Consider the following 21,835-nt stretch of genomic DNA (forward strand, 5'->3'; position numbering starts at 1 on the left):
CAAGCCGCCATGGACAACAACTCGATCAACCTAAATTGAGCCAATGAACAAGAAGATTTCCCTGATAGGGGTAGCCCCATACCTTTATCCTCCTCAGTAGGCCAAGAAAAACGAGGGATAGAATTCTGAGGAGACGCTGCATCAGATGGTGATCCTATGGCCAGACTTTACTGATCGGACAATGGAAAAGAAAAAAAATGCTCGATGAAATGCCGGAGCCATACCCTCTTCCTGGACCAAAGGTAGCGAATCAATTTGGGTAATGGGTTGAAAGTCTATCCATAGCTGGTGCGTAATGCAGTAAGAATGGTCGTTGAGGCAATGGGTTATGAAGGAGGTCAAGCCAAAGCATAATAAGGTAAAGCATAATAAGGTAATGGCAAATGGGCTAGATGAGGCATGAGGCCATATTTGGTACTAATTATTGGTTGGATAAGATCCACTGCTGAGCTCATGAATCAATTCGATCCACTGCTGAGCTCATGATTCAATTCGATCGTGAAACAATATATATAAATTTGCATGAGGGGGGATGGAGGCGATACACGTAGAGGATGGTTGCGGAGGGATCGAAGACGAGAAGGGAGAAGTTGGACATTGATGCAAGATGCAGGGGTTAGAGATTTGACGGGCGATCACGGTCGGACCGGTAACCACCAAACTTCCAGCGGTTGCTTATAATTGTTACATACTTAAAAAAAAAATGTTACATAACAATGGTACCCTCTACTTGCTGCAAAAAAAATAGTACTTTATAATGACTATTTTAAAAGCTGCCATGAAAGTATATAAATATTATGGCGGTTGTTCATGAATTATACTGAAAGTTTTCGTTGCGGATGGTAACCCTGTAACCATTAGAGTAAATGATAGCTAATACTGTTGGTTTTAAGAACTGTCACAACTCACAAGTATATAATATTGCTGCTGCTACTTGTATATGTTGTTAGAAGTTTATGCATGGCAATGGTTCTTTATAGCCGCAACAGAAGATGGACTTTGTAACAATGAGTTCTAAAACTGTTGCAGATGGTATACAATATTTATGGAGGTCAAGATAATGGCTAGAAATAGAACTAACACATTATTCAAAAGTGCTACTTACACCAAACTTATGACTGGAGAACCAACTAAAGTTATCCATATATTATATAATTAATGTCTAACTTTAATATTTTATCTATGTGTGCGTTGTGCGTGTATGACTGCATCTACTGCCTTTCAGTTTTAAAAAAGACTGCAGTTACTGCCATCTTGTAAGTTCCAAACCCCATTTCCAGTCACAAGCATATATAAAAACTTGAACAGCATCAAAAGGGTTGATATGCAAGGGACAGGATTGGAACTCAGAAAATTATCTGATAGATATTACGTGCTGGGAAAACGGTGAACTGCCCTGGAAGCACCTCATTTAGAACTGCAAAAATGGGCAACAACAAATCAATCAAGAGAGACATGACTGCGAAGGCACAAGATCGGAGTAACCAAGAAAAGCAGTTGAGAACCATAAATATGCCATACAAAATTACAAAAGCTTAAGCTTTGTGGAAGCATTAAACTCAGCTAGGTGAGAATTATAAAATCTACCAGTAATATAAAGGATTAGGAAAAAAGGTGAGATAGATAAGTCAAAGGAATGAGTAAAATGTCAAGAATAAACCATCCAATTCATAAAAAGTATGAGAGTTTATGTGGAGAGCCAAATGGAATATTTGTAGTAGTCTAAACATCCCTCATCTAAACAGCCTATTACTACAATATCCTGATGCAACACCAACTATTTTTGAGAAAAAATGGCTTAAACTTCTTTATCCTTTTCTGTATACATCCATCTCAAGGGATCTGGACTTTTTTTTTCTTCAGTCCCAATTATATACCTGCAGTAAACACCAAAAAAAAGGTATGATCTTCTAGTTGTATCAAATAATGCAAAGCAACTTTAGCGAATGAAACAATAAATACCGGAACCTTTCTATGTTAAATGAGAACCTGATATATCTACACACTTGTCAAAAGATATCCACTAAATTTTTTAGACCTGAATTTTTTTCAGCAACGTCTCCCCTGCAAAGAAGAAAACACCCAAAGACACGAAGTCTGCTACTGCAAATACTTGTACACCTAAGAATATTAAGAAGCTTTTTTCTGAACTTAAGGAATCAAGATATCACAACCTCATTATTTGCATCTGATTTTACTGAGACTTGGAACATTCTGGAATAAGCCTTTCGTTCTTGATCCCGTCTATCTGCAATCTGTGAACAGTTTTAAATATTCATATATATCTAGAATTATCAGCACACTTGAATGAAGTGCACTTGATAATATTATTCTCACCTTCTTCTTTGCAGCAGCAAGCTCTTTCTTTATGCCTCCTAATAAATACCGCAAATCAAATCAACAGCTTATCAATTGCATATATCCAACTGAAAGTAAACAAATTAAAGAAAAGCCCAAACCATCATTTGGCTCTAACTCTAGTGCCTTCTTGAAACTTTCCACTGCAGCATCCACATCATTAAGTGACATGTGTGCCTGACCAATTTACAAAGAAATAACTTACGCCATCCATGACTTGCAAACAAACAAAAACAGCAGCAGAAACAAAATAATAATGAAAAAAAGAGCATCCAGAAAATCATGAGAAACATGATAACCATCCACACCAATGTGCAGTAGTCTGTTGAGTGAAGTCTCTTAAAGTTAACTACATGTACATGAAAAACAAGATATCATGGCAGTCTGCAATCTGTCATTGTCAGATGCATCAATGTGCTGCATCATTTACGAACCATATCCCAACAACAGCAGAGATCTGGTGTGAATCAGGATCCAAAACAAGAAAAAAAAACAAAATGTATTGAGTTGCATTGGGACTTATCAGGTTCATGTCCAGGTCAAATTTTGGTGTGAGCCAATCCCTGATTCTCTCACAAATATCGGACCATGTTTTCATTGCAAACACAAGGTGTTGACTTACAGGCGGAGTGCTGCTATTGACAAAAATATTTATTTCTAGCAAGGTCTGCCGAACTAATTCCGAGGCCCATACCGATCAGCGAACGGGTCGGTATAGTAGCTGTTCGGTACTATACCGACACATGGTACGCTTGGGCGTGCCAGTTCCGAACTGGCATGCCCATTTCTTTTTTTGAGTTTTTTAAATTCAATTAATTGATAATCAATATTTTTCAACCTTTTCAATAATTTTAAGTCTAATTTAATTTTTTTTTTAATATTTTTTGATGTTTCTATGATCTCGGTTTAACCTAAATGATGCATCCTGTTGTTTTTAAATGATAAAAATATAAAATGATTAGTGAGATGTTGCACACTGCAAGAAGCTACATGAAATATCCTCAAATCAAGTAATGATGTACAAAATATAAAATAATACAATTAATTACATATATTTAAAGTACAACATACATACTAATATCTAAAATCTCGTTAAGTGGCGAAGCCTCTCGTAGATATCCGAATTATTAGCATAGTCAGGAGGCAGATCAGCTCACTCCTCTAACCAAGCGACGTTGTAGTCTTATATGTTCATCTCATAAGGAACACGCTTTAGATTATAAGCACTTTTGGATCTCTTGCTGAAGTTGTAGCTCTGAGAGGTATCCTCTAACCAATAAAATGGCTGTGAAAGGGCCCATACGAATAAGCCGACAACAAAATCTGACCTATAAGATGCTTCGGATTGCGTCGGATAGTAGCTACCAAAAGATGTTTTAGACACACCATATTCATATCCATATTCGTATGGGTCATAGGCTGCATGTGACTGCAAATAATAGGATCCAGTATATGGCCCGAAATATGATACTTTTATGGATTCTACTCCACGTGTGAGGTCATCTACAGTTGCATCGTGTCTGCCTGAACAATCTCGAGGAGTCCATCTTCTATATGCAATTGTATCCTCGCGAGCTTTACCAAATCGTGTATCGTGGTCTGTATCCTGTGTAGCATGTATAAACTGAAACTCATCTATGAATCAAAGACCACCCTACAGTTGTATCTCATAAACGATGGTCTCATATCCTCCGCTCTCTGTTGGTTAATAGAACCATGACCAGCAGAACTGCTGCTTCTGATCTCTGAATCTGAGTAAACTGGCTCCTCCACACTCTCCATTAAGGTTGCATGTGCCTTTTGTTTTTCTTTTTTGGTGTGTTGGCAACTACCTACTTACCTTTTGTGCCACTCGTTGTCTGCTTATCACACTCGTTGTCTGCTTACCCTTCGTGCCACTCGCTGCCTACTTATCCTGCGTACCTTTTCCTACTAGGCTATGTTGGAAGGATGTATGTCGCCCTCCTGACCAAATCGATCGGGTAGTGTAGTGGCCTCGTCTAAGCATCTCTCGATCATATCTCTAAGAAAATATCTCGAACAAGGAGTCATGGTGACCGGCTCTCCGTGGCTATGGCTGATCAGCTCAAAAGATGTGTGGAATATTGCTCTCTATCCATTGCCCTGCATCGGCCCTAGCGTCGCTGGCTATGAAACTGGCCGATCGTGAAGGTGATCATTGCTCATCAAGCTCCGATTTTTGCTACTGGTCCACAAACCATACGATCATAGGATCATCCTCATCATCAATGAAAGCACTACAAATCGAATCTGTGTACTTTAGCTCTACTTTCTTTTGAATGCATTTCAACCTCGACCTCATATTGTAGTGAACATATACAAGATTTTGAGACACTTTTGTGTCAAATAGTTCCTCTGTTTGCTGTGGATGATAGCAAAGGTGGATTAATTATGCTCACAGCCACTCGAGAAGACCATCTGGAAGAGGATCTGGATAACTAGTCGCTTAAGATTTTTTACAGACAAACCAAAATGAATCCACTATTCAACTACAAAAATATTGAGAAAAATTACGTATAAGATCGTATCATATTAGTAACCATCTAACGTCAAGTAAATATCCTCCTGATGTGTACTACATCTGGATTTATACTTTCTTACTTATGACAGCTGTCGAGACTCCAATTTACTTACACATGTCACTAAAGTTAACTTATCTCTTTTAGACATATAGCTGCGACTTTTGGATCATGCTCCATCTTGTAAATCACATTACGCAGAGCGGATAGAAATTCGTCATCGATATCGCTTTCAGCTATGGTATACTGAAACTTTGGGTTCAGGTAGTATAGTGCAGATAAAGTTCGTTATTGTCTTAGTAAAATTATACAAGTACAGAAGCAGTCTAATTTTGGATGTTCTTACTTATCTGCTAGATGCAAGTCCCTATCCATCTAGTAGTCCCACCGCCACTTAATAATATCAATATACTCCTAGACATACGTCAGATGTGCCTCCTTGATCTAAATCTTTGCCCTCTCCATCATATGATACAAGAAGCCCATCTGGGAATATCTCTCGTTGTCCACGACCTGAAGCACTTCATACAATAGTCTGATAGCCTTCATTATCTTCTTGATCCGCTGCCAGAATGTCTGCCTTATCACCAAGTCCTCGACAATACTTCCTCCAGTGCTAACCCTTGCAAATGTATTTTTCTGCTACTCGAGACTAACAAACATCTGACATAGGGCTGCTTTCCACTCAAGAAAGCTATCAAGTGCAACCCAGCTGATAGCAAATCGTGCGACTCCTGATATCAAAAATCTCTCCCCCTACATAACTCTTTATCAATACAAGGACTCATGTATTATTATAAATATATCTGGTGATGGTTTGAGCTGTCTTCATTGTTCGTTACACCTTACAAATCTATGCAATGACCATCAACATGAGATCGATACAATATGCAGCACATAGGGTCCAGAAAATCTAGTCGCCACTCTATCAAGATTTTTCTGGATGTCTTATATTATGGTCCACTATCAGTGATGACCTGCACGACATTCTCCTCTTCTATCTAATCAATCATCTCTATCAATATGAGGATGCACGTGGCGTCGTGCACCTGATCGGAAGAATTAACTGACTTGTGGAAGAAAATCCTTGTATCACAATACGTCAAGAAGTTGATAATGCTCTGCCTGATAGGATCAGCCCAACAATCACACATCATCGTCAGTCCATATGCATGCCACTTACTCTTGTATGAGGTAATCCACTTCTTTAGCTCCTTATTATTGTCTAAAAGTTGACCGTAGATGTCCTTCGGTCCTCGAGGATCTACACCGAGACTGACAGTCTGTATGAAAAATATGGCAGATCTATAGTACGTATTGTCTGCCACATTCGCTGGAATGTAGCTGAAGTGAAACCAGAATCCAATAGCTCGCCACATATCCTTCTTATCTTTTTTTAATATTATGTCAACCCTCTGCTGCTTCGAATTTCTACTAGAAAAGGCATGTGGATCTAAATCATGGATGGTGGCTTCTGGTAGAATCTTCCTAGATGACTTCTTTTTGCTACTAAAAGCCTCTAGCATAGATGCAATACGGCCACCGCCTCTACTGACGACCTTCCTAACTGAGGAGGTTGTTCTAAACTCTAGATTTGCCCTGTTGCTCGTAGAACCAGAGCCCGACTCGTAGTATGAGGGTCTAAATTGTGCCCTATGCCTGGCCACCTCATCCTGTTGCCACTGATCATCCAGGCTAGCCTGCATAGCAGCCTGAACCTATGCCTCCTTATCATCTAGAGCGAACATCTCCTCTGACTTCCTAGAGTGATAGAAAAGTGGTTCTACAGCTCGAGAGTCCTCCGCCTTCTTTTTGGAACCCTCTCATTCGTTGCTCTAAAATAAGTGAAGTGCTTTTTCATCAGCTAACGAACTTCTTGTGGATATTTTCGACACAAATACGTCGAGGTAACCACCAACTAAGTGCTGCTTCAGCCTGCTTATCCCTCCTTCCTTGAACTCTGTGTTGCACCAGTTACACTTCCAATAGTTCCGACTCGAGACATGATTGTATCAAAACTTGAATAAATGAACACCAAATTTTGCTAAAGAGTTGCTTGCATGTTCCTAGATATATTCTTAATTTTACTATTTTTTAAAAATTTTATTTATATATATATATATCTATTTTTTATTTTTTAATCCAAAAATATATTTTAAATTTAAAAAATTATAAATAATCCAAAAAATAAAATTTTTTATGTTATCGTATAGATCATCCATAGATCTACAACATAGCATGAAATCAATCCCCAATCAAAAATTTTGGCACGATCTCTCCTTATTTTGTAAATTTCGAGCTATTTTTTGGAGCCAAAAAAATAAAAAAATGAGATAGGAGAGAGGAAGCATAACTTATTTAGACTTGAATCTTCCTTCAATCACGCTGAATCGATATGATTTTACAAATTAGAAGGGGGAGCCATTTAGACTAAAGTCTAAACCAAACAGAGAAGATGTTAGGAAGGCCGAAGGCCTTTCCAACACCTTTTAACAAAAGAAAGGAAGGGGGAGGGGCCCCAATCCGAACTGGGTCGACTCCGGTTTGCACCGAGTTTGAATGGAATCAGCTGGTTCCGAACGGTTTCGGCCAGTTCGGTCCACTTCTGGCCTTTTCTGGCCGGTTCCGATCGGTTTGGAATCTGTTCCAGCCGATTTGGGGCCAAAACCGAATTTAATAGACAAACCGATCCAGTTTTCTACTGGGTCGGCTCGGTACAGGCTGAACCGGGCAGTTCGGACCGGTTCGACATACCTTAATTTCTAGATTACAATATAAGTGTAGCACATACATTGGGCAAATCATAAAAACCATTACAAAAATTCCTTTGCGACAACTATAGTAAGTAGATACGAGAAATCCATATCTTAGTAATATGGCCATGTTTGGGGGAGCTGTTGACAGTAGAACTTTTAGAGATAGAGCTGTTGGAAGTAGAGCTTTTTGAAGTAGCGCTTTTATAAAAAGTTGTTTACTGTTTGGTAACTACATTTCTAAAGTGCTATGGCACTTTAACATGTGTTTGGTAAACAAACTAAGAAAGTATTTTTGTATAACAAAATTACCATAAAAAACATTGCATTAGTATTATACAACAGAGCATAATAAAATATAATATATATTAATACATAAATATATGATATAATATAATATTATTGTAATATAATATAATATTATTATAATGTAGTAATATAACATTGTATACTATAGCATAATAATTTAATATAATATTAAATTATTTAACATAACGTATCAATGTATTATGATATAATATAATATAATATTATATTTATAGTATAATACAATAATAAAGATACAAAATATTATAATTATTAGCGTACATTATTTTTTCATAATATAACATAATATTAAATTATTTAATACAATATATTGACAAGAATACCTTTCCTTGCATGGAAGGGAGTCTGATCCATGGCTAGAGTTCTTTATTAAGGCTCCAGCAGATTTTTAGGTTTATAAAGGGACAAAGTATGTAATTGTTATATTTTATTATGGGTATTTTGGTCCAAAAAATAGCTTTTCGACAAAACTCAAAACAACTTTTTCGAAAAGCTCCAAAATGGAGCTTCTCCCAAAAGCTGTTTTTAGCATTCTGAAAAAGCTAAAACAGCTTTCCGAAATTTTTACCAAACACCATTTTTCATCCAAAAGTGCTTTTGGAGACTAGAAAGTGCTTTTTGGCCCTCCAAAAGCTCCCCCAAACGGGGCCTATATCATTTGTCCTCGATGTGGCAGCCAAAGAAGATGTCCAAAAATCATGCAAAACAATCTTTCCCATGAAAGTAGGAAATAAATATTGTATTAACTTAAAAAAGATGATATATTGCAACAATCACTGGTTCTAAATATTGTGCAAAATAAGGCTCAGTCCACCAAAACAATCTCAAACTGAAGAAAGATATCATTTCTTCAATCTATATAATAGTCATCAGATCGAGGATAATAACCTGGCCTTGGCGGTAATATGCTTTGGCATTACCCTCTCTTTCGCGCAATGCAAAGTCAGCATCTAATAAGGCACCCTTGGAATTTCCTAATTTCAATTTGCATGCCTGAAACATAGAGTTTAAGAAAATAAAAGCAATTTGTTAGAACTAAACTTGCAAAACTTTTGTAGTTACCAAGAAGCCACATAAACAGAATGCACCCCTTAATAAATTGATTGCAATTTTATGCGATTAACTAAGAAGGCAAATATTTAGCTAGGACAGTTAAATGAGCACTTCCAGCCATTCAACTAAATAAATTAGTTATATTGGTCATGAATTTCCTGGTAGAACCTGGTGGTCAATCTAAGACCAGAAAATATGTAAGCAAAGCTGCAGCTGAGCAGCATTCCCTTGTCTTGCTCAGAAGCAAACCAAAGAAAACACTAATATCAGCTTTATAGTCCTGATTAAGGTATTCCTTACCTATCATAATTGGGCCACCTTGGCAATTGTATTCAGAAGGACCTTCAAAAATAACTTCCTAGACATCATTTATGGGTAGCTCTTTTTTGCTCTAAAAGATAAATATTTTCAAAAAAACCCATGGGGGATTGCAGGATCAGCCGGTGTTGTTTGCGCTGGCAAGACCCAAAACATGCTGAACTAGCTTGACCGAAATGGACTGGGGATGTTATGGAGGAGATGTTTGGTATTTTACATGCTTCAGTTTCTACGGGACCAGAATTGTTAGCATCTTGAGGACATAATAAGATAATGACGAAAGCCTCCACCCCGGCACAAAAAACTTCATATTTGCTAGCATCTTGAGGACATAATCAGATAACAATAAAAGCCTCCATCCTGGCACAAAAAACTTCATCACCACAAGATGCAGTTGCAAGATCAGAAGGTGACATGTCTACAAGGACAGAAAATTGCAGTGTGCTGGTAGGGCAATCATGCTTGCAATCATTTGCATTGAGATGGGTGCAATATCAATCAACATTAAGCTTATTGGTATTGGTTTATTTTGACAATTGTAATTTATGTGTGCTGATAATAAATCCATAGTGCTCTCTTTTCCAAACGTACATACACAGAATTAAGACTTATCAACAAATAAACCTAAATTCCAACAAGTCGCGCATTAACTTTAAAAAACGATAATTTAGTATGAGTACCATTGGATTGACTAGGTTGAACAGAAAGGCCAAGTCTAGATTTAGAACAACCGGAATCCCAATATATATACTCTCGTTCCTCATATTCTGCTCTCAGATAAAGTCTCTTCAACCCATATTCTCTCCTCTAGAATTGACCACTGAGCACCAGGAAGCAATCTGTGGACAATGCCTGACAGACAGTGGAGCAAGAAATAAACTAAGGTAGCATGCTTAGGTTCTCTCCCTCTTCCACCACCATGTCACTCTATCTGGAACAGGATTAGGGTTTTGTGGGATGTTGCCCTAATATTTATTACAGCAAGTAATGAATGAAGTAATGACTGGGCCCAGAGGTTAGAGTTGCTTAGCATTGCATTGATTTAGGTCAGTCAACCCCAATAGAAATCAGTCCCTGCATAAGCTGAGTAAGAGAAAAATTAAGGATGGAAATGGAGCTTAAAAGGTGCACCATATATGGTGTTAGATTCGGATGGCAACTTACATCAACATATATTGCAGAGAATCCTTACAGAACCTAAAGGTAACTGGCATTCAAAAGACAGTCAAGGAAACGAGAATCTAAAGAGAGATGAAAACAAAAAAGGATCTTGAAATATCCAAAAGAGATAACAAGGATGCAGGAAAAGTTAAACAAGGTTGACTCCTTGGCTTTCAATTATCTACATGATATATTGGCTGAAAAGAAGAAAGGAAATCAAAAATACTATGCTAGATCAAGTTTAAAAATCCTAAAGATACATATTGTAGTGCATGAAGAGTGAGAAAAGACAGCCTTGATGAAAGTAGTACAATAAAGAAAAGAGGCACATGTTACTTCAGTTACATTTAGATTCTTTTCAAAGTGAGAAAGAACTTGTGATTGCTCTCCGGTTACATGAGCTAAGATTGTTTAACCATAAAGACAATTTCTAGTTTAACAGCAAGATCAAGAAATATCATAAAGACATTCCTACAATGAAAATTTTGTGAGTTGGTACAATCATTAATTAGTGTGACACTTGCAGAAAAAACAAAATATATGCTTGCCACTAGATTCACTGTATCAGCAAAAATCAAACTATAAAAAGGGTGGACCTGTTCATCTGATGAAATGCTTTTTTATCTCAATAATTCTTTGGTGAAAAATGACATGAAAACTGTAGATTCCCAGAACTTTCGAACTTTATTCACATCATGGGCTGAATAAGCATATATGAAATTAATCAAAGCTTTGAGTGTTGGTCATCACAACTAAAATCAATACTTCTATTTGTTTCAAACTCATGTAGGTCAAAACAGTGTCTAACTGCCAATTAGCCTCCTAAAGTACATGACAATTCCCTCTTGCCCATAGTAAGTGGTCAGCAATTCAAAACCAATGCATAAGATGTTAATGCCATTAATGTTACTTGGAGAGTAATCTATAAAACTCTATGAATACTTTGATGCATAAAGGTAAACCCTATATAGATTGGATACTACTTTCTTATAGAGCTTAAGGTCATTAGATGTCAAGGAACTTACTCAGATTAACACAGTAGAGATGTTCCATTTTGAATAATCAATTCAGAATTATAAATATAAGCATGTAAAAAAAATCTATGTGAAAAACTACGAAGGCTTACAGAGCTATTTGTGAGTAGAATAGACTTTGTCTTCCGCAACAACAAGCTCTTCTCTGCAAAACCACAAAAAGATGGAGAGAGAGAAAGAGATTACTGCCAAATACATGCATGCATACGTATGTACATGCCTACGTACGTATATATGTGTGGATAACAACTACAATTATTGCAAATAATGCTTGCCTTCATCAATCTCTTCTTTGTCCCAGCAAACATCCAAGTAGCGCAGACCCTTACGGTACTTTCTAAGAGCCATCTTAAAGTCCTGTTTCTGCTTGAAGCAAAAGATTTTAAATTCGGAATGAGTAATCTGATATCTAACAAAACCAAGTGAAACGAGATAGAGAACCTTCAACACAAGTACCACTCTTTTGAAACAATACAAGGATGACATAGACAATCAGAAGATAGTAAGATGTACATATATATAAAAGGGTAAGAAATAAAAACACATTAAATTACTTTCACAATGGAAAACCAATTAAAGCAAACATGATGAAAACAAAATCTAAAAACTGAACATTCTACATAATCCAATTAAAGAAAATAAATAGTAGCACGAACAGAGATCAAGGTTTAAGAAAATCACCTTGAAGTAGTCATTTCCAAAAGCCTTAGCAGAGTCCACAGCATTCATCCACCATGAGACCTTGCTTGGCTTCTCATCAAGGTCATTGGGCCAATCTGGATACATATCACCATCTTTGAAGAAATCTGAAACTCCATCATCAGCCCCTTCTGAAAGTTCTCCACAATCCGCAATTATTACATCAACAATGGGATAATCACCATCTCCAACAGGAGTATGCTCAACTGCCCAAATGATTCCCATGCCTTTAACCACCTTCCCAAACACAACATGTTTTCCATCTAGATGAGATGTTCTAGTGGTAGTAATAAAGAACTGAGAGCCATTGGTGTTGGGGCCAGAATTGGCCATTGATAGCATTCCTTTTCTTTCATGTTTCAATAAAAAGTTCTCATCCTCAAATTTTAGTCCATATATGGATTCTCCTCCAGTTCCATCATCCATGGATATATCTCCACCTTGTATCATAAAACCTTTGATAACACGATGAAAACATGTACCCTGAAATGAGCAGTTAAAAGTATCATATACTCCAAATAGCTTTATACTGTTGTATAAATCAGAAGAGCAGCAAGACAGTAGAGTTCAGTTATTCGCATTTTGTTGTTTTCATTATTATACAATAGATCAAGTTGAGGAAAAAAAAGTTCAATGGAGAAGTGCAAGTTAACTCAGTTCAATTTATCAAAAGAAATGTTTTGACTACTGAATCAAAAAAAATTCTTCAAATGATATAAAGAATGTAGATCAGTTTCGCCTTCCAATAGGACGGAGGGACTAAGTTAAAAAAACTTTGCTTGTCATCATGTTCTAACTAAAATGGGTTTCGATATGGTTGACCAAGAATAGAGAAAAACAATATTAAAACCAGCGTAGCCACAACAAGCATCATATCATCAATTAAGTATCAGCTTCGTGGATCCTACATCAAAATTAGTTCCTATTGAAGACCAAGACCTACAAAACAGTAAGGGGCTTTTCCCACTACCTCCATCCAAGTTTCTCCAAAAGAGATCAGTCAATAATTTGAAGTTAAAACAAATTTGGATCATTATCACATTGCTCTCCCCACTCCATCACTATGCAAAGTATTAAATGGAAAGACAACCAATGTGAAGCATGTCAAATCACAATTGTGCCACAAACAAAACAGTATGTTTAAGATGGAAAGGAATGTGAGATCAACAAGTTCTACACAGGATTGGAGAGAAAAAGGGGATCGCATACCTCACCTATTGGGCATTTGGAGAATGTTCAGTTTTACAGGGTATACATTCGTCTAGCCTATTGGATATTGAAGACCTCAAAATATCCTGAGTGCTGATGCAGATTAAAGCCTCTCATATCTTCCAATAAGGTAACTAACCATCAGATTATCTGACAGGTGTAGGAATTGCCTTAATTTCCCTAACTGAAAATCAGACCTTAATTTCCAACATAACACTTTCATTTGTTTTTCTAAATAAATTGTAATACCTCAAAAAAAAAGGGGGCTAATGGGCCGGCCCGAAGGGGGCCAAGCCTAGCCCGACCGCTGACTAGCCCGCCTGTGGGCATGTGGGCCAGCCCGGAGGGGCCAGGCCCGAGGGCTATCCACGCTTGTCCAAGGGGAAAAACAGAGGAAGAAGACCCCCACTGGGAGTCTTCTTCCTCCCCCGAATCCGGCGGAGGCGAGAGCTCCCAAGGGCAGATCCGAGTTCGATTCGAACTCTAAGATCGCGCCTATAAATCTCCCTTTCTTTTCCTCTGATTTCCACCACTAGAACCGTCGGAAAGTGCCACTGATTTCAAGTATTCCTCTCCGAGCCTTCACCTCGATTCCTCGCCGGAAAACCTCGCCGAATCGTCGTAGGACCGAGGTACGACCTGAGCTACCCTCTCTCTCGTTTCTCTGGTTTCTTTGGAGCCTATGGACCAGCCAAAGGTCGCCGGATTTGGACAGAGTGCTTGGGAAGCTCTGTTATCCCCTGTTTTCAGAAGCTAAGTCTTCTTCGATCTCTATTCGTCACCGACGCATGTCGTCGGGGCCTTCCCTCAACTCTTCTCGGTGGTCGGAGGCTCCCTTCCCCCAGTTCCTCTCGATGGCCGGAGGCCATGGCCAAGGTCCCGGCCACAGGATGCCTTTGTTCCACGGTTTAAGGGGTCATAACCCCTATTCATCTTATGGGCCCGGTGCCGCCAGCGACACTATGGGTCGTCGGCCGCCAGGGATCGCTGACCACAGGCGGCTGCCGCCGCCGAGCACCTATTCGGGAAGAAGAGAGGGCCTCACAACTCTCTTCTTCTTCTCATATTTCTTCTCTCCTCTCTCTTGATTTCTCTCTCTAGACTTTCTCTCTCTATCTGAATTGTTTTTCGCTCTAGATTCTCTCTCTAGTTGGGGTTCTCTCTCTCTAAACTTGGATCCGGGAAGATCATTGTTTTGAGGATTCTGGATTGTCATATATCTTGGATAATTTTTAATGATGACTTGGTTCTGTAGGAAAACAATCTGTTGGACGAGAGGATGCTGAGCGGGATTCTGCGCATCCCAGTTCATAGATCGTTGTGAGGACGGATGATTAGTCTGTCTGAGTTTTTCAACAAAATGTAAGAATCCTTGTACGCCAATCTTGTATGATATAAATATTTTTACACATGTTTATGTATGATGTTCTATGATCTAAATAAGTAAGAAGCAAGAATAATTTTATATTAAATTATATTTTGATCGTATTCGCTTGTGGTTGGTATCATGATGGATGCATGCATGCGCATAACCTACACCTGCATAATTGAATTTATGGATGTGGTATTATAAACTAACTTTGATATTATTTGATTGCCCGTCGCGGGCTGAAAACGTGACCGTGGTTAATCTAAAGCTAAAAATTAATAAAAAGGATTGATGTGAGGATGTGAAATTGATTAAATAAACATTGACTTTGGGTCGGCTCGTTACTATTGGTTTGTTCGTCACAGGCTCTAAGTGTGACAATATGGGTTTGCCCGTCACAGGCTCTAAGTGTGACAATATTGGTTTACCCGTCACAGGCTCTAAGTATGACACTATTAGTTTGCCCGTCATAGGCTCTAAGTGTGACAATATTCGTTTGTCTGTCACAGGCTCTAAGTATGACACTATTGGTTTGCCCATCACAAGCGCTAAGTGTAATACTATTGGTTTGCTCGTCACAAGCTCTAAATGTGACAATATTGATTTGCCCGTCACAGGCTCTAAGTGTAACACTATTGGTTTGCCCGTCATAGGCTCTAAATGTGACACTATTGGTTTGCCCGTCACAGGCTCTAAGTGTGACACTATTGGTTTGCCCGTCACAGGCTCTAAGTGTGACACTATTGGTTTGCCCCATCACGGGCTGAAAACGTGACCGGAATTTGGCCCAAAGTTAGAAAAATAATTGATCCAGATCAAGTTGAAAGAAAAAGCATTGAAAACAGTAATGAAGATTTATGAGCTATCATATGCAATATTATTCTTGTGTGGCTGGACTTTTATTGATGTTTGACGTACATACTTATATTGATTATTTGAGGCTCTTGATATCCGGTTTATGATTTTATGATATGTGCATCGATTTCTTGTGGTTTTCAAATTCATATTATTATTGTATTGGTATGGATGTGTAGGAATTCTTACTAGGCTGTAAAGCTCACCTCCCTTCTTCTTTCCCTTTTCAGAGTTGCAGGATGTATAGGCATGGATGGGTTGGGCACGGAGTGCGAGTGTCAGAGTCATCAGTTAGTTAGATAGTTTAATTGATACCGATGAATATTGAAAGTTCTTATAATTGAACAAATTTGATTATCTGGACATGTTGGATTTGTCCATTTAAATTAATTAATTAATTATGGATTTATTGGATTTTTGTTTATCTTAGGCCTTGCATGATCTTTAGGGCACTGTTCTAGGGCTCATGCGGCTGGTCGCGAACCGGACCCAAGTGCTAGGTTCGAGGTGTGACATAAATAGCAGCAATCATCTTGACTAGGACTATCACAGAAGTCATACACTTGAGTACAAAATAATTGCTATTCTTTGAGCAAAACAGTAGCACAATCACTACCATTTCATTGAGAATTTGAAATGATGGGAACAAAATAATAATCATTAATCAAATTCAAATAACTATTGCCAAAGGGAAATAGGGTCATTACTAAAGATAAGTTCCACAATGTGCAAAACATGTTCGCCTTCAAAATAATATTGTCAGCAACAGCAGCACTCCTCTTGATACAAACCATATATATATTAGCCCAGACGGTGGAAAAGCCAGGGGATGCCGGTCTATATATATATATATATATATATATATATATATATATATATATGCACACCCGCGTGCATATTGGTTGCATGTCTCATAGGCACAAACCACACTATTACTAAATAAATAAGCAATATGCATTTAATAATAATTCATTTTTTAAATTAAACATGATAAGAACATAAGCATAGGAAGAAAATGGTAAGATGCTCACAAGAATATCTTTTTTTTCATCTTTTTAAGACTTTGAAAGAACAACAAAGATGGCCAATGTATACTTTTTCTTTTTCCCACATCCAGACCATCAAACTTCCAACTCGGTCGACTCGTGACGCAAGTCGACTCAGTAGAAAACTGGTTGTTACAGCATCTATATTATATAGCACGAGACACCTAAAGATTCTTGTTACCAGTCGACTCGCTTGAGTCGCTTTCTAAATAATTGAACCAAAAAAAAAACAACAACAAAAGATATGCACAACGACTGAATGTTCCTCTGCGGACAACCCCAGGTGAGGACAACACCAAGCCCATGAGGACAAGAACCCAAGACTAAAACCAAGGAAAAGACTCTGATACCCTCAAACACCAGAACAAGATGCCGCCTTTCGCCCCACAATTCCTCCAACTCCAAGGGCAAATAAAAGAAAAACAATCGAACAAGCCAGAAACACAGCGAGAGGAGGTACCTTGTAGTGGAGCGGCACGCCGGTATTAGGCCCGATGCCTTTCTCCCCGGTGCACAGCGCCCTGAAGTTCTCCGCCGTCCTCGGCGCCACCCCGTCGTAGAGCTCCACCACGATCCTCCCTTCCATCTCCCCTCCGATGCTGATATCCATGTAGCACCGCGGATTCGCCGCCCTCTTCTCCTCCCCTCCCTCCATCTCTCTACACTCACTCACTCACTCTCTCTCTCTTCCCCCCCAATAAACCGCCCTCAGAAGCCCTAATCTCCCTCAAATTTTCTTCTCCGTTGGAGCGCACCAGCGGCCTCCTTAGGGGAAGCGCTTTACGTTCAAATCGAAACTCCCCCCCTCTTCCGGGTAGTTCTATATACACCCCCCCTATTGCTCAGGACACCCCCCAAAAATTAAAAAAAAATTAAATACTCTCTACACCCCCCCATTTGCTAAGGACACCCCTAAAAAATTAAAAATTCCTAAATTACCCCCCACCCTCCCCACCCCCTCACCTAAATTGCTCTCTACACCCCCCAAACCCCCCCCCCCCCCCACCCCGCTCTTCCCCTCCAAAACACCTCGCCAACGCCCAAAACCCCCCCGTTCCCCCTTCTCCCTCTCGTCGCCGGCATTCTCCCGATCTCCGACCACCTCGCCGGCTTCTCCCGGAACCACCTCGCCGGCTTCTCCCGAAATTTTTTTTTTCACGGTTCGTGCTCCGTTCGGCACTGGATCGCCGAACAAAAGGCTTCTGTTCGGCTGAACAGTGCCGGACAGAAGCCTTCTGTTCGGCACTGTGCAGCCGAACAGATCTGTTCGGTTGAGGGTTGCCGAACAGAAGGCTTCTGTTCGGCACTGTTCAGCCGAACAGAAGGCTTCTGTTCGGCACTGTTCAGCCGAACAGAAGCCTTTTGTTCGGCGATCCAGTGCCGAACGGAGCACGAACCGTGAAAAAAAAAAATTTCGGGAGAAGCCGGCGAGGTGGTTCCGGGAGAAGCCGGCGAGGTGGTCGGAGATCGGGAGAATGCCGGCGACGAGAGGGAGAAGGGGGAACGGGGGAGGAGGGGTTTAAGGGGGGTTTGAGGGGTGTTTTTTTTTTTTCTTTTCAAAACGAAACGGAGGAGGAGGAAGGAGGGTGTATGAGAAAATTTCAAGGGCAATATGGTAATTACACTAAAGGTTAGTTTGGGTATTTTTTTTTTGGTTTTTGGGGGGTGTCCTGAGCAATAGGGGGGGTGTATATAGAACTACCCCTTCCTTTAATAATGCCCACGGGTTAATAATATGTTAACATTAATAAATTCTTTTTAATTTTTTTTTCCCAATTTATTGCGAGACTGGATGGGGATTAATGTGTGTGTGTTGGGGGGGGGGGGGGGGGGGGGGGGGGGATTGGCACCTCGGTTCTCGGTACTGAGTTACAAGTTACCTGGCAGATCTTCAACATACACAACGTGCCCTGCAAGACGGCTTAATTATACTGAAGAATGACTCGGCCATTAGATCTAGAATAGCCTGAGCGGTATGGAGATCATTTCTTGATTCGAGACATCTGAACGATGGACAAAAATGGGGAGGTCTTGCAGACCAAGCATGTATTTAAAGAGACCAACGGGGTCACAGATTGAATGGCTACTTACGTGGCCAGTCATTCTGGTGGTATTTTATATATTCAAGAGGAGTTGCTTAAGGCACTCCGTGATATTTTGTTTGCTGATTTTATTGAATGTGTTCGTACCTTACAGTATGACTCGTCCTCTTTATACTACACAAAAAAAGAAAACTTCCGACTCTTATTTGCCGACGCTTATTCCAAGCGTCGGCAAAAATTTTTCTCCGTCGGCTAATGACGACGCTTAAAAGCGTCGTCGAAGTTAATATGTAATTGACGACACTTTTAACGACTAGCGTCGTTAAAAGCATCGTCGGAATCCAAAAAACCACCTCATATTACTCCCATATCAGCGGATCTGCAAAAAAAATAACTGTTTATATAGCCAAACCCAACCACTTCGCACGGATAGAATGAAGGTACCGATCGGGGAGGTTGTTTGTATTTCTGAATGGAGGAGAAGATGCAAAAAGCAAATGATAATTTTCTTGGCAAATGGTAATTCGCGACGCTTTAAAACGTCGGTAAAGAGTGACGCTTTAAAGCGTCGGGAATTAGCGACGCTTTTAAAAGCGTCGGAAAATGTTTTTTCACTGTAGCATAGGCGACGCTTTACCGACGCTTTGAAAAACGTCGGGATGGTTTCTACCAACATTTAAAAGTGTCGCTAATAGCCAAAAAAATGCACCGCTAATATCCAAATTTCTTATAATAATAATAATAAAATAACGCGGGGGCAAACCCTAGTGCAGCATTTGGTGGGTTATTGTGCTCTCAACTCCTTGCGTGGGTGTGATTAATTATGTTATCTGCTCTTCATTTCTGGGTTTGTTTACTGGATGTGATGAGTCAGCGAGGACAAGAACTTTTTGGCTCCTTCCGGATTGGTTGTTGGGGTGTCGGAGAGTGGCGTCCAGGGCTGCGATCGATGGTGGGTTGCACTTTTGGACGGTCCTGCGTGGCATTTGGTTTACGAAGGTGGCATCCTTATATACAATGCGAGTTTGAAAGGTGTTAATTATTAGAAGTTTGTTTGGTCTTATTATAGATTAGTTGGATAAGCATTGTCACTATGAAATATGATATTTTTTGTTTTTTTTTTCCTTCTTGGTAAGAGACGGAGATCCAAGTCTCTAACTCTGCATATTGTTTATTAGGAAGAGTGTGTTTGCTGGGCTATTGTGCAATTCTAGTACTCTTTCAGAATGAAACTGGCAAAAGTAATTTACTGATTAGGTTTTCTATTTGTGTGCGCGTTAAAATGGATGAATAATATAAATCTAATATGAGTATAGCTTTAAAAGTTAAAAAATAAAATATTAAAAAAATAAAACCGTACGATTTATTTAAGTATCTCATCATAATGATCGGCAATAAAAAAATGCAATTTAGTCACGGTATTATACGTGCCACGATAAATATAACTCATTCTAAAGATAATAATTAGATTTATTACATAATATTTTTTAAGATAAAATAAGAAACCAATGTATTGGGCACTCTAAAATATATAGTGTTGGAAATGGAGAAAGGACATGCAAGAAAGTTTGCATGCACCATCCTTATAAATATCTATCTACGGGGTAGATATTAAGAGGGAGGAGTACCCGGGTGCATGTCATTGGCTAGTGTGGGGCATTAACAGTTACTTAAACGTAAAGCTAAAGGCTCTAAACAAATCTCAACCACTCATTTCTCTCTCTCTCCTAATAAGAAATCTTCATTCTTATATTTTCTTTAGTGCAGCAAAAGGTGGAAGCTTACCGTCAAATCTAAGATCAAAAGAAGCTACAAATTTGTTAACAGTTTCTATGGTTTGCATCTTCTTTTTTTTTTTCTTTTTGTTTTTTTTGATACAATGGTAACCCACACCAACATGAGTATATCCGGAAAGATAAAAAAAAAAAGTATCGATGGAAGGAGGAAGAAACAAACTCAAGACTCTTCTAGAGAAACTTTTCTGAATGGTGCGCAACATAAGTGCAATATAGTCGGCAGCACTATTCGTCTTCCAAGAGGATGCTATCTTTATTCATTCATTTATTCACCTCTGCCCCTACCCTGGAGGGTCCTTCCCCCCCCCCCCCCCCCCCCCCCCCCCCCAAATAGAAAAGTAGGATAAAAAACAGTACCCCCTCTGATGACTTCTAAATTTATACGTGCATGAAACCATGCACCATTATTGACCTTGAACAATATTATATAGCTTTGATTTCATGGCTTACAATTTCAATCGAAAGTTTCCACTGTGGGGTCATTCATAAACAGCATAATCTTCTGCGGATGAGAAGGCAGGGTGCGTTTGTGGTTGGGAGGAGTATATCAGACAATATTTTGCTAGCTCAGGAGATGATGGGAGACTTACAGCGAGCTTCGAGGAGGCGATGTTTGATGGCAGTAAAGCTGGACATGGAGCGTGCTTATGACCGGATCCGATGGGAGTTTCTCAGACGAGCACTGGAGAGTTTTGGCTTCCATCAGATCTGGATTGACTGGGTTCTTGGCTGTGTGCAGGGGCCTAGATTCTCCATCTTGGTCAATGGTACGCCTTCGCCCTTCTTTCGAGCTACTATGGGGCTTCGTCAGGGCTGTCCTTTGTCCCCATACCTATTCATCATCTGCGCTGATGTACTGTCCCGTGCTTTACATGTAGCCTGCGAGGACCGGGTGCTGGCTGCTTACAGTCCAGCCCCGGGTGCCCGCCCTATTTCTCACTAGGGCGAGGGTGAGGGATGCGCGAGCCATCCAGAGGGTGTTGACGGAGTATTGTACGGCGTCTGGGCAGAGAATCAATCACCAAAAATCATCCATACACTTCAGTCCGAGCACGGAGCGGAGGGTCAGACGGGAGATCAGGGCGATATTGGAGATGCGGGAGCAGGAGGGGGCACTGGACTACCTTGGTGTCCCCATCACAGGGAGGAGGCTGAGGATGGCGGAGTGCTCTACTTTGATACAGAGGGTGCAGAGCAGGCTCGAGGGTTGGAGAGCCTCGTCACTTTCTATGATGGGCAGGTTGATGCTCGTTAGGTCAGTTCTCTGTTCCATGC

General features: G+C 39.7%; 2 protein-coding genes and 1 long non-coding RNA gene across 9 annotated transcripts; 2 read left to right on the forward strand and 1 right to left on the reverse strand.

Annotated features, from left to right (window-relative positions):
- Positions 1–1,602: 1,602 nt before the first annotated feature.
- Positions 1,603–17,611, reverse strand: LOC103711990 (peptidyl-prolyl cis-trans isomerase CYP40-like). Of its 7 annotated transcripts, none has more exons than XR_604872.6 (10): positions 17,183–17,611; positions 12,226–12,726; positions 11,820–11,907; positions 11,637–11,689; positions 8,867–8,971; positions 2,460–2,535; positions 2,338–2,375; positions 2,175–2,255; positions 1,990–2,064; positions 1,603–1,877 (listed from the first exon to the last, which is right to left on the reverse strand). XR_604872.6 is itself a non-coding variant. In XM_088711334.2 (9 exons), the coding sequence occupies exons 1-9, from the start codon at positions 17,375–17,377 to the stop codon at positions 2,050–2,052; spliced, it is 1,152 nt and encodes a 383-aa protein (XP_088567460.2). In that variant the 5' UTR covers positions 17,378–17,611; the 3' UTR covers positions 1,603–2,049. The 7 variants fall into 7 exon arrangements, 4 of the variants coding, with proteins under 4 accessions (XP_088567460.2, XP_008796575.2, XP_089783566.1 ...); XR_005515121.3 differs by having other exon boundaries at positions 1,969–2,064; XR_015973440.2 differs by having other exon boundaries at positions 1,963–2,064.
- LOC148699924 (uncharacterized) lies at positions 13,945–16,077 on the forward strand. The gene is made up of 3 exons (XR_015973441.2): positions 13,945–14,084; positions 14,708–14,814; positions 15,907–16,077. It is a non-coding gene; the product is annotated as an uncharacterized LOC148699924 (long non-coding RNA).
- A 3,457-nt stretch (positions 17,612–21,068) lies between the features above and the next one.
- On the forward strand, positions 21,069–21,503 carry LOC149751257 (secreted RxLR effector protein 78-like). Its single transcript, XM_089927422.1, has one exon. It carries the CDS (start codon positions 21,069–21,071, stop codon positions 21,501–21,503), a length of 435 nt encoding a protein of 144 aa, XP_089783548.1.
- Positions 21,504–21,835: the final 332 nt, after the last annotated feature.

This window comes from Phoenix dactylifera, chromosome 15 (assembly GCF_051530095.1).
Source record: "Phoenix dactylifera cultivar Ajwa chromosome 15, Ajwa_hap1_PhDact_Kaust_v1.1, whole genome shotgun sequence".
NCBI lineage: Eukaryota > Viridiplantae > Streptophyta > Magnoliopsida > Arecales > Arecaceae > Phoenix > Phoenix dactylifera.